We start from the raw sequence: 12936 nt of genomic DNA, 5'->3' as shown, positions 1-12936 counted from the left end.
TAAATTCCGGTATCTGCCACCAACTTGTATCTCATAAACAACACACAAAAAAAATATTATTAATTTAATTTAAGCTCTATACTCACAAGATTTTTTGTCGTTAAAATAATGGAACCCATTGTGCGAGTGTTTATTCGCACTTGAATGGTATTTACAAAATCATACAAAGCGCATAGCTTTAAAATACTATATAATCTATCCAAAGCAGTATCAACACGATAAAATAATGAATAAATAACCGGATCGAGCGTGATTTTTCCAGACGAATTTTTTGCCCAAGACGATCCCCAAATTCTGAACACAACATAAACATTATAAGCCGAAATATATCGCATTATTACTAAAACTAGTTTTAAACGTTGAACATTATTGCATTGAATAAAATACTAAATGATTTAACGAATAGTTTTATCTGATTTGGCACTCAGAGTGAATGTGTAGTGTTTAAATATAAAATTATTAATTTAATTTCATTCATCATTTTAAAACGTGATTAAATGTGACTTGAATATGTTATGCAATTTGAATTGTCGGTTAGAATTGTTCATCAAAGAGTGGTGTTGATTGTTTTATAGTTAATTTATTTCAAAATTGAATATATTTCTCTTTGTTACAGATCACATAAGACATCAGTCATGGCGACTGATAACGCACTCAATTCTCAACGGTAAGTGATCATCAATCAATATATTTCACTTTCTTAATCAAAATAAAAAAATATATTTAAAAACTCACCGCGAAACGAGAAGATAAATGAAGCTAGTTTATTTTTCTCTAAGCTTTGACATCAAGATAAACAATGAATTTAATATTTTTTCTTACAATTTTTGATTAATTTCGTTGCGGGTTCCAAGGCAGTTAATCGTCTCTCCCGGGACGTTAAGTGTTTCAATGGTTTTATTATATGTAGATAATTTCACACATATTGTATTTCAGACTAAAATAATTTTCTCTGCTTTTTCGGACCCGCTACGTTTAAACTCACCTTATTCCCAACATTTTCTCAAGCTACGGGAATATCTATGCATATTCCTGTTTCCCAAAAATACTTTTACCACAGAAAAAAAAAACTACTACCAAAGCCCAGTAGTATTAGTACCAACACTCCGAAACAAACTTTCCAATACATGATGGACGAAACAAATCTCGTCAGGTAACAAGATGATATGCTTTTCAGATGATCCAAGTCGTGATAACCCATATTTGTGGGCAGGAGTAAACACTGCACTGTCCAGTCTGCCTTCGAAACAACCTTTGACCGTTGTGACCTTGAGACACTACAAAATCCTCTATCTCCTCAAACATTTGGACGCTGGTCTCCACGTTCCATGAATCCGTCCGAAATGTTGAAATTGTTACTCTTGAGATGCTTGAAATCGAAGCAGAAGCCAGAGCCTGTCATACCAACAGCTCCAAATATTCTGGTTCTGAATGACCCGGAAGATGATGACAGAAATTGTGAGATTATCCGTTTAGGTAGAGCAATGTAAGAGAAGTTGTGAAAACTCATTAATACGTTCGATATTCATAGTATTATGTAGATCCTATTCAATATCAATTGGCAAATTGATAAACTGTGAAAAGTGATGTTTTTGGATGTCTCAACAGGAGTTTAAAAAATAATCAACTACGAAATTATATTAGCAGCTAAAACACAAAAGTTATACAGTATTCTCTTGTGTATATTTTTGGTGAATTATAACACTTACTTGTCCTTCACATAAAAAATTCACAGCAGCTTGGGTTGTGAATTTTAGATAAAAAAACATCAAACATTTGAAACCACATATAAAATTGTTTGTCGAGAAATTTCTAGACGAAATAATACCCTGACCTACATAAGTACAATGACACAATAGCTCAATTCCATCAAATTGGGTTTGTTAATATATAAATGTTATAACTAAACTCTTGACCTTATCAATTGGTCGACGTATGTGTTAATTTTGCTGTACCAGCTCTGGTTGCGGGTTCATAACGATAGCTGGCAATTGGCGACCTACCACGAGATCCCAAAGTGACATTATTATTACTACGGTAACAGGGGCGACTCTTCTTGAAAAGAGGTTATCAATTCGACGCGTATTTATTTAATATTTCCAGAAATGTCCAGTTTTCGTATGTCTATGTATTTATGTTACTAATTTTTGTTCAGCTTATTAACCACAGCAAGTTTCATCAAAAAAGTTTCAGTAGTTTTTGAGATAGGGATTTTTTGTAGTTCTGCTATACTCTTTCTAAACATAAACATTTATTTGAAGTTTTTTTATATTTAGTATTTGTTACAACTGTAATAATCTCTCTGTGGTAGGTGGTAGGCCCCCAGTTTATGAGCATATTGAGATTGCTTGCAATTGGTTCAGCAATTTGACCTTATGAACACCCAGTCTGGCTCATTTTTACGTTAATATAATCTAGACAGTCACCATCTTCCTTAGATTAAACAGCAACAGCCAGAAACAGGCACATATTGATATATTTATTGTTAAAAAGAAGTTTGGTAGCAAGTAGGTTACCATACGTTTCAATATGCAGATTACCTTCAAGATTATATTTTGTGAATCAATATTTTCAATTGAATCTTTATTTATAATTTTATTGCAGAAAATCATCATAAAACAAAATTAAAAATTATAATTAAGGTGATTTTTAAAAAATATGATATTTTCCGTTATTGCAAAAGCCCTTATCATGCTTATGTTATACGTCAAAAACAGTTTTCGTCGTACTGTACCTAAAACTCACTTTTTATATGCGAGAACATATTACAATTAAAGTAATGTTTTGTAATTTTTTTTTTGTTTTACAGTGTGTTCAAAAAATCATCGCCGAACAACAAACTGACGCTTTACTTAGCGTCCCGAGACTTGGTGGTGGAAAACGGCTCCATCGATAGAATCCAAGGGGTTCTGCATGTTGAACCGGAATACCTTGAGAACAAGAAGCTATATGGACAAGTCACCTTGACCTTTAGGTAAGGTTCAACTTTTAATGAAATCAGTAAATTGTTAGTCGGACTTGCGATGCTGAGGGTTCTTCATAAATTGGCTATATAAATACAAATTGCAAACATTTTTTGGTGACTTAGAAAATTTTTGACTCTAAAAACTATGGCTTAATTGCAATGTTATCGTTATAGAGGTGAAAATATATATATGTGATCTGTAAAAAATACAAGTCTAGCTATCATGCTTCATGAGATACCGACTGGTGACTGCCTGCTGGAGAGATGGATAGACAGCGGAGACTTAGTGATAGGGGTTTCGTTTTATCTTTTGTGTAAAGAACCCTGAAATCGTTGTTTTTGTTATAGAAATATTATTATGATTATTATGCTAAAGTTGGCGGCGTAGACACCGGTCGGGTTAATCAAGTTTAAAAACTAGTCTGGCACCGCATTATATCAATAAATCTTAATAATATATAAAGTACCTATTATCGGCTTGCTAATATCCATTTGCTTAAAAGTTGTTTCTTAATATATCATTTTAACAAAAAAAACATACACCCATTTCAAATAAAATCAGCTGAGCCAAACTTGATAGAAGGTTATGGGACCAAATGCAACCTCTTTCACGTTCAAGAAAATTGGTCTATCCTCAAATTTCCACAACTGCAATGATATTGCCATAAGAAGTGGTGCAAGGCCCCCCGTGCTTTATGTATCAGATTATATTCATGGAAATAAAATACTATTTTTTTTCAAATATTTTAAACGACTCCCGCACAAAGGAATCGAAGCAATCCCGCTATTTTCTAGAAGGTTACCCAAACATTTAACTCACATGAAAGAAAAAACATTAATGTATAACATGCCTAAACGCATGCCCAACTCGTAATACATCACGTTGGTTTACGAGTTGGGCCTCAGTTTACCATCCACTACCTGTGTTGGACCTGAGTTCAAATTTAATGTTGCAAAACATGCGTCAACAAAGCAAAACCTTAAATATTTACACAAAAAAATAGATAAAAGTAATTCCGGCTAAAAGGTATACAACATAAAAAGCACATTTAACTGACAGTTATTTTTTTACGTTGTTTAACACTTTTAAACTCAAAGTTATAACATTTTTAGCTGGAATAATATATTTTACTATGAGCAGTGAAATAGGAAGAGTCGTTGTTAAAAGTAAACATTCATTCTGTTTAATCTAAAATGAAATATACGCTTTAATGGTCCTGGTTCTGTTTTCTGAAATAGTATTGTTTACAGTGATTATTCACTGAAACATAAAAAGAAAAAAGTGACTACAAGATATCGTTTGCAACGGTGAGGGCAAATGTTGTGGATAATCCTGGAACCCTGCGCTCTTTGTAATCAATTAAAGAATTAAAAAAGTAACACATTATTCAATTTCATGGTACCCTTGCCATTCTATGTATAGGTTTGAATGCACGAGGTGCAGTTTCGATTCCAATAGAGGCAAGTACCTGTGTCTTTTCAGATATTATAAAAGTACTTTTTAAATTATTTTGCTGGTGACGAACGGACAGGCAGTCAGCGGAAGATTAGTAATATAGTTCTATTTTTAACCATTTGGGTACCGCAACATACCAAAATATCTTCTTCTTCGTCAACTAAATCCCGTAAAATTTGTTTACAAAATGCGAGTATTATTTCCCCCACCGGGTTTGGTTCGGTAATAAACAAGTACCCAGTCTCATATAGTATGTGTACGCGATGACATCGTCTCGTGTTCATCATAATTAGCATTGGTTTGTTTAGCAGAGGGTTTTGTGTGTCGTACGCGCTTAATTACTGCACGGATAGCCGAGTGGTTGAGGTCACCACGCCAAACCCACTGTGCGCAACGTGTCGCGGGTTCGATCGGTGAGTTGTATGTTTGTAAGCCCCCGCGATACAAGGATTAAATTACCTACTTAGTGCGGGAGTCGTTTTTTTAAGAAAAAAAAATTGTATGTTTCATTCAGGTGGATAAAGTACGGGAATAAATTATTTTAGACGATAATAAAGTCATCAGTACCTATGTTGATAAAAATTAAAAGACTTAAAAAATCTAAATACTAACGTTTTCCATTCAAGTTTTATCAAAATCAGTCCAGCCGTTTTTCAGCTACCCTGAAATTTCAACGTACCTGACGATTTACTTAAAAAATAAGTATCCAATATGTTTTTTGAAACTTACCTGATATGAGATATTTTACTCAAATATCCTGCTGTCAAATGAATAAACCAACAATACTCTTGCAAATACATATATCGAAAGAACCGAAATATTTTCAGGCAAGTCGCAATCACGAAGAGGAAAATGTTACTTTTACCACAAACCACCCGAAACTATTTTGAAAAGACATAAAATAAATATTAGAAACATTTGGTAAATCATCTTAAAAAGTTTGTGGTTGAATCTCGAGGCATATTGCCAAAATCTGAGATATTTATCTAGTTGAAAAGTCGCTGAGTAAATTAAGGATTTATTTAGTTTCCGTATAACACTTTACTAACATTGGTCATGCTTGGTATGATGTATGTTATAATAATGTTGCAATAAGCATTACTTACTTTTGAAATCTTACAGTGCTCGATATGTTACGCGATTTACTTCGCAGCTGAAAAATATTTGAAATCTGTTATTAAATACCTCTCAAAACGCAACTTTTTGAATGGAATGTTAAATACAATTTTTATTAATTAATGAGGAAAAGACCTTACCGACAAAGTATAACACTAGCAGTTTCAAAATTAATAATTCGGTTATATTAAACCTTTTTTCCTTTGTTCTAAATTAGAAAATACGTAAGTCAGAGACGGATCGCAAACGCGGGCCCCTATTATATATTTTTTAATACAAAAAGCGGTGAGACACTAATGCTTGTTACATCCGTGGATCGGAAAAGTCGGTCATTGTGGGCCGTTTATATAAAAATTCAAGCTTATTAACTTGTCTTACTTGGAGATCGAACCCGAGACTCTGGATTAGGTTATACCACTCCATCCAGTGAACCCTTAATTACCGTAAACATAACACAAATGAGATGATAATAAGTTTGTATGTTGAACATAGATTACGATAAGATTCGCTAGTCGCTTTGCTGTTGCCATTAATACCAAGTGACATCTTAATCTAAATCTCAACATATCTAGATCGTCGCATAATGTAATATCCTGCAACTTAGTAATCAGATGCGAGATATGTATCATTTAGATGATTCGAGATTTATCGAATAATGTTAGGAGATATGAACAAGCTATTGCTTGCTGTACATTGCTAACGATGTTATATATGTGATATGTATGATGTGTTGGTGTCCGATCAATTAGTGGTTGTAGTGCAGCGTTAAATGATTGTAATTATTTATCGGAAAAAAATATTTTTTTACCGATGTATTTTTAAACTTTTTAAATACATTGTTAAGCTGTTATTATATTTATGTTCTGTTATTTTGTTATTCACTGAAAACTAATTAATTATAACAACTGGGTAAATAACAAAAATGAAGCATTTGTTAGTTCTTGTAGTTTCGGGAAATTTTCCCAAAATTCAAGGTAATATTTGTCGTTAATGCTGTTCTAAAGAAATATATTTGGTTGTGACCTAGTTATTTCAATATTTTTAATTTATTTTAAGGGTGGGAGAAGTTGCAGAAAATTTTATTTCTACACAATTTTGGTTTTATTCCCACAAACTGTAAGCTTAACAATATATAGTTATCAATTGTTATTGCTATCAATAAACAAATACATATGACCAACCTTTTAACGTGAACATAAGCTTTGACCAATAAGGTCACTGATTAGAATCGCATCGCTTAATACTAAAATAATGGCTATGATTATTAAAACCCTTTGAAAAGCTTTCACTGAACATTTAAACTACATAGGTAAAAAGACAATCATTGTTTGAATGTACATTAAAAACGGTTTGCTCGTATTTGATGCTCAGCGCAGCGTGGAATCAATATTTAACCCGCTACGCAAAATCAGGGGTGTTATAAGGTTTGCGTGTCTGTCTGTTTATCTGTGGCATCATAGCTCCCGAACGGGTTGAGCGATTTCTATTTAGTTTGTTTTGGGAATTTCACACAAAGCTACTGAGGTTCTGACAAAGAGTAAGAATTAGTTCATTGTGTTGTAAAAACGTGTTATGGGTCAGTTCGATTTTTTTTTACTATATATTTGTATTCTATTTTATAAAATTTCTGCGTACTATATAAAAAGATAAAAATGTTACTATTTGAATGATTTAATTTCAAATCAAAGAAAATATACATTTTTTTCATATACGTTTACTATTTTCTCAAGCCTTACCAAAACCTTTGATGTAAAAAATTCTTATTTGTATTTATGAGGCCAAAGAAAGTTTAAGACCAAACATAAAAACACAAAGAATATCAAAGCTAAAAACCAAACAGTTAGGGCTTACTTAGACTGGGTGAGAAATGTTCTAAATTAACTAACTTTTATGGAGACATTATGTTAAAGAAAAGTATTCCATACTTGCTCAAGGTCATTGGCGAAGAATATAATAAAAGTAAATTTAAAAATAAACTAAAAAACCTTATGAAATATTATACCATAAGTAACATGAAAAACACCGCTATTTGTAAAAAATAATTTAAGGTTAATCTAGTATTAATTTTTGATCTCACATGTCAACAGTTTGAACTGTTTTGTGAGACCAGCTTAGTAGTTAAGCATGTACCATTTTACATAAAAAAACTAACGCTATAATAATATAGTCTCAAACTAAAGTACGCTGTTTATGAATATTAGACAGCTGAAAAACACACTTAAATTTGTCTAAATCCATAGTATATACCTATTATAAAAAAAAATTACCCAGACACGGAAAAAAATGATCGTGCTACTCACACAAACATTTGTTCTGGGTGGGAATTGAACCCGTCACGGCCGAAAAAGTTTGTCTACTAACCGTTTTTGCATCGCTCTGCAACATAATATATCTGCATATCGCAACTCGCTAAATAATTTTCCCATCGTCTAACCAAGCCCTTACAATCTTAAATCGTTTTACATAAATGTTCGACATTCGTTTAATCGATAATCGATATATTGATGAGAAAACTTTTATAAATGCCTTTAGACACAGATGTCACCCTTTGTCGTCTGCGAACTCGAAACAAGGAAAGTTGGTAAGAGATTACAATAAAGTATTGGAATCGATTCTCGTAGATCGATTTGTATTTTTATTTTAATTAAATGTTGATGCTAGGTAGGTAAGGTACCTTTAACTCTAATGAATTCAACCTACGGCGAGGGGATACGTCGGACTCCCACCGACTAAAAACATCCCGGGCCCCTTCAACTGCCTTCGCCTGAGTTTGTGAAATTGTAAAAAAAATACATGCTAGACTCGCTTTAATGAGAGTTCTGTTTAAATAGAGAAACTTATGTAAACAACCTGTATTTTCTTCTTTTTAATTACTTTTTATAGCGCCAAATATTGTCATTATTCGCTGATACCGATACACAGATAGTGGAACCTTAGTTATAGGTTATTATGAAACCTTTCATGAAGCGGATTTATTATCAATTTATGAATAAGGACTCCGATTAGGTCCGAAACTAGTTGGGCAATCCCGATAAATACGCGTGATAAAAACGTTATACCAAAAAAAAACTTACTAATAGTGTTTTGATTCTACCCTTCGGCTACGAAAATGTATATAAACATTTGCACTCATTCCACATTCAAAGCTACATGCAATCTTGCTTCTTACTAATCCTACTACTATTATAAAGGCGAAAGTTTGTAAGTATGGATGTATGGATGTTTGTTACTCTTTCACGTAAAAACTACTGAATGGATTTGAATGAAACTTTACCACAATATAGCTTATACCTACATCAGAATAACATATACGCTACAATTTTTGAGGTTTCTAATGTGAGGTCGTAAAAAAACACATTTTTTGCGCTTACATTGCAAACGCTGACTGAATCCTACAAGATAGATAGAAGGCAGATAGATAGATAGAAGGCAGGTACAAATTATAACTTATATCTTCTAACCACGCGGACGAAGTCGCGGGCAACAGCTAGTATAACATACGCGAATATTTATTGTAAGTGTTTGTTCTTTTTTCACGCAAAAACCACTGGACGGATTTCGATGAAACTTGGTACACAAATAGTCCATAACCAGGATTTACACATGGAATAGTTAGTATCCGGATTTGATGTTCCTGTGTGATCTTTTTCGATGTTTAGCAGACAGACCCTTGGCTAATAGCTAGTTACAAATAATTCTTGACGCAAAATAGAGCGCTGTATTGATTTGCAGTCGCAAAACAAATCATTAGCTAAAAGCTCGTGTTACTTCAATAGTTTAATTAAAGCTTGCTTTTACTGTCGAGTTTAATGTTACGGTAACAAATTAAAACTCTTTGATATTGTCACTATTGCAAGCTCAATTTCTGTTAACTAATTGAATTTGCCTTTGGATTCATTTGAGGTGACATATTTGTGTGAAATATTACTGTTTTCGATGTGGTTTATCAATATTTTTTTTCTATGTAAATAATTTAAACCAACTTCAAAAAAATAAATTTGGAATTTGTCTGTTTTTTTTTATTCTTGTTACTTCTAAATTTCCGACAGTTTAAAGAAAATAAAACAAAAGCATCTAAAAATGATTTAAAAATCACCGTATAATTTTAACCTCGCCACCCCAAAAATAACGGAAGTCTGTATCATAGCGTGGCAACACTGGCAACCTTGCCCCTTAATTAAAGCTCGACTGCCTCCATTTATTATAATTTGGGAGTCGGGAAGGTTTTACGTTGCCTAATGGATCGTATTGTAATATACTTCGTCTTCCAAAAGCATAAAAGAGATTAAAAGTATATTTATGTAGATTTAGGGTCGAAAAGATTGTGGATACTGATTAGGTATTTAAACCTCTTTGATGGTTAATCTCCTTATATTTGTTATATTAAATCTGAAATTAAAGGACTAGAATTTACGTTTTAGCTTGGATAATTATTTTGAGCAATTAAAAAAAAACTGTCGTGTTTTTGCAAAAGTGGCAACTGTTCACTCACGCGTATTTGTACTGTTTGGCCGACTAGTTAAGACCGGAGTCCTTAGTCATCTAATAAATAGTCTCCGGTTGGGACCTAAACTCGTCGGGCAATCTTGCATCAAGCTCACGCGAGTTTCAAAAATATTTGTATTATTCATAAGCTCATCAGGAAAAGGAAGCTACGTTTTGATTTAGGTACTGTAGATGTAGATCTCTTGAACGTAGAGAGACCTAACACTTTGAAAATAAGTTCATTAGAAGGAATTTTGACAAAACCACATTCATACAGACCGCACATTTATGTTACGACTAGAATTTTCTAATTCCATTTCTTTTACAGATATGGCAGAGAAGACGAGGAAGTCATGGGCCTGAAGTTCTGCAACGAAGCTATAATGAGCCTAGCTCAAATATGGCCGCTACACTGCAACCACGACAGAGAGCCAAACACCCCATTACAGGTAAACTGCTAACCTTTACCCACAAATAGAGCAAAATAGACTTAAACTATTCGCATTAGGTTCACAAATGTGTGACAATAAGTCATAACATTCGGTTAATAGAGAAAATAGACTATAAAACTATAAATATTAAGTTCAAAAATGTGTGACAAAAAGACAACTGAATTGCTCACGTGTTCTCGACGCTACCTTTTTTAAAATAATAATGCTCTTTATGCAGTTAGATTTAAAGTCTATTCTTGAGTGTCATAAAAATTAGCTCTACCACTGTGCACCGATCTTTAACCACAAATAGATCACAATACAATTTTCTTTGCAAAACATGCAAGCTCAGGACAATTACTAAGTGAGCTACTTAAATATTCATTGAAATAATAAAGGTCGTTTTAATGTCGGCTCTACATGAATTTTGCGATCATATACAGAGTGATTCAAGTAAATCTGATTTTTATTATTGATTCTGCGGTTTTATTTATTTTTATTCTCAAAGGAAGTTAAAAAATGAGCTTCTAAATTTCGCACTTGATGATTTTGTAATAAGCACAATTTGTTTAAAATATTCACAGAGATTTTTATGAAGGTACTATTTTAGGACGTCCAAATGAAGTATTTAAACATAATTTGAGTCTTAGAACACGCTGTGTATATTGAAGCCAATTAACTTAATTAACCGTTCAATCAACGGCCTAGATTTTTTACTAACCAGCGCCGTCCAACAAGGGACCTTCAAACATATAGAGTTTTTGAAAAATAGCTCGATATCTATGACTGCTTTGATTTTTACAAAAAAAATAATATTAAATATCACTAAGGTAAATTTAGACCTAGGTATGTCCTTTAACTGATCACCAGATTAACTATTTTGTAAATTGCGGTAAGTATATCTGTTTGAACAAATGGCTAAATATGATTTAAGAAAAACTGCTGAATGTTGCTGTATATACCAAAGTAACGAGGTTGTAAACGGAGAATGAAGATAATTGGCTGCGACATAATTATATACAAGCATTGCAAAACACTTTAGAATAGGTAAACATAATTGATTTTTAGCACAACTCTTTATGTATTTAGAAACATTTTTATATATTTTTCAATAAACAGACATTAAATTACCGACTCTACCTTCAATATCATTAAGCAAATTGGCCATGAAAATGAAATACCCAAAAAAATACAGTGTCAAAGAATTCCGAGATTTGGACAACAGATTTGAAAAAACTTCAAAGGGTTCTTGGCTAAAGCGAAATTGCCAAGAAAAGCCTTGCTTTAAATTGTATTAATTTGTCTCATAAACCCACGAAAGGACTTGGTAGCTTAATCATTTTTATTATAACTAATTGGGCCTAGATGAATCATAAGGTTACGATTCCACTCGGGGGATGTGTCAAGAAAAACATCACTTTCAAGTAAAAAGCGTACTGGCAAATGACGTCACACGAGACTTTTAGTTTACGAGATAAAAGAAACAATATCAGAAAATTACATATTAAAACAGTTGTTGGAATTAAGACCTGCAACTATGTGTATAATAATTCAATCTTTGAAACCCTAGTTCGCATAAATACTTTAGACCTTTGTTTAGTCCTAGCTACCGCATTAGGTTAAGTAACCTGTAATGGTAGATAAGTGTGATATTTAAATAAATAAATATACCCATTATATTTTTGAAATCTGTCTGTCGGACTAAACGGTTTATTTTTCAAATACCTTATTCTCCTCTCTTAGATCCTATGTCTAGCAGTGAACCTTGGTAAGCTGAATTGAAATCGAATCTCAGTCTCTCTAGCCAAGTGACATTTCTATCGTTAAGGTCAAAAAACTTGAATGTAGACGACAGATCAAAGTCACGTGAATTATGGAAAAAAAATGACATTTCTATACATTTGGGCGATATTTATAGTATCCGATAGTCCAATAGTATAAATATTTTGTATCATAAAGCGTTATAAAGTGTAGAAATATCGCTTCTCTAGAGAAGCAGGTGTGAATTCAGCCTTACAGTAGAGAAAGGCTCTATAAATAGATGTCGCTATTTTTGGTACCGACATTTATTTAACTCAATCATGATTTCTAGAGGAAACTAAGACATTTCTTTGACAAGGTACGCTTGATCAGGCAACACATTTTGTAGTTTCGTCGAATAAAGCCTTTTTTCTGCTCAAAAGAGTCCAGTTACTGAGATATTTCAAGATTTTCTCTCTTTAGTTTTGTATTTAAGGTTCATGGCATCCAATTTCGCTAATCGTATTACTTTTGGTGTAAAAATAGGTCTTTTTTTCGGACTGGAAAATTGTTCTCGCTTAGATTGGTTTGAACGTTTATCTCTGATTTCAGTTTTTCATCAAAAGAGTTGATGAAAAGATTAAGAAATTCATTTCTTTTATAAAAATTGCTATTTGTTGTCTAACTTCAGTATTTTTTCTCAAAAGACAAAATTAAACAAGCTTAGACATAGTAAAATAACT

At 32.7% G+C, this 12936-nt stretch overlaps 1 protein-coding gene across 2 annotated transcripts; it reads left to right on the top strand.

Moving 5' to 3' along the window:
- The first annotated feature begins 512 nt into the window (after positions 1-512).
- Positions 513-10564, top strand: LOC113506202 (phosrestin-1-like). Of its 2 annotated transcripts, none has more exons than XM_026889048.1 (3): positions 513-667; positions 2810-2974; positions 10351-10564. In XM_026889048.1, exons 1-3 carry the CDS (start codon positions 636-638, stop codon positions 10481-10483), a joined length of 330 nt encoding a protein of 109 aa, XP_026744849.1. In that variant the 5' UTR covers positions 513-635; the 3' UTR covers positions 10484-10564. The 2 variants fall into 2 exon arrangements, with proteins under 2 accessions (XP_026744849.1, XP_026744848.1); XM_026889047.1 differs by lacking the exon at positions 513-667 and adding an exon at positions 1278-1486.
- Positions 10565-12936: the final 2372 nt, after the last annotated feature.

This window comes from Trichoplusia ni (genome assembly GCF_003590095.1).
Source record: "Trichoplusia ni isolate ovarian cell line Hi5 chromosome 5 unlocalized genomic scaffold, tn1 tig00000945_group4, whole genome shotgun sequence".
Classification (NCBI taxonomy): Eukaryota; Metazoa; Arthropoda; class Insecta; order Lepidoptera; family Noctuidae; genus Trichoplusia; species Trichoplusia ni.
Note: the sequence above shows the minus strand (reverse complement) of the source record. Positions and strands in the feature narration are given on the sequence as shown.

What these genes read in the sequence shown, in the direction of transcription:
- LOC113506202 (XM_026889047.1), top strand. Translation starts at nt 1,329, where the DNA reads ATGAATCCGTCCGAAATGTTGAAATTGTTACTCTTGAGATGCTTGAAA. An exon ending in ATCCGTTTAGGTAGAGCAAT is followed by an intron (nt 1,487 to 2,809) that starts GTAAGAGAAGTT and finishes TTTGTTTTACAG; the next exon opens with TGTGTTCAAAAAATCATCGC. An exon ending in CAAGTCACCTTGACCTTTAG is followed by an intron (nt 2,975 to 10,350) that starts GTAAGGTTCAAC and finishes TTTCTTTTACAG; the next exon opens with ATATGGCAGAGAAGACGAGG.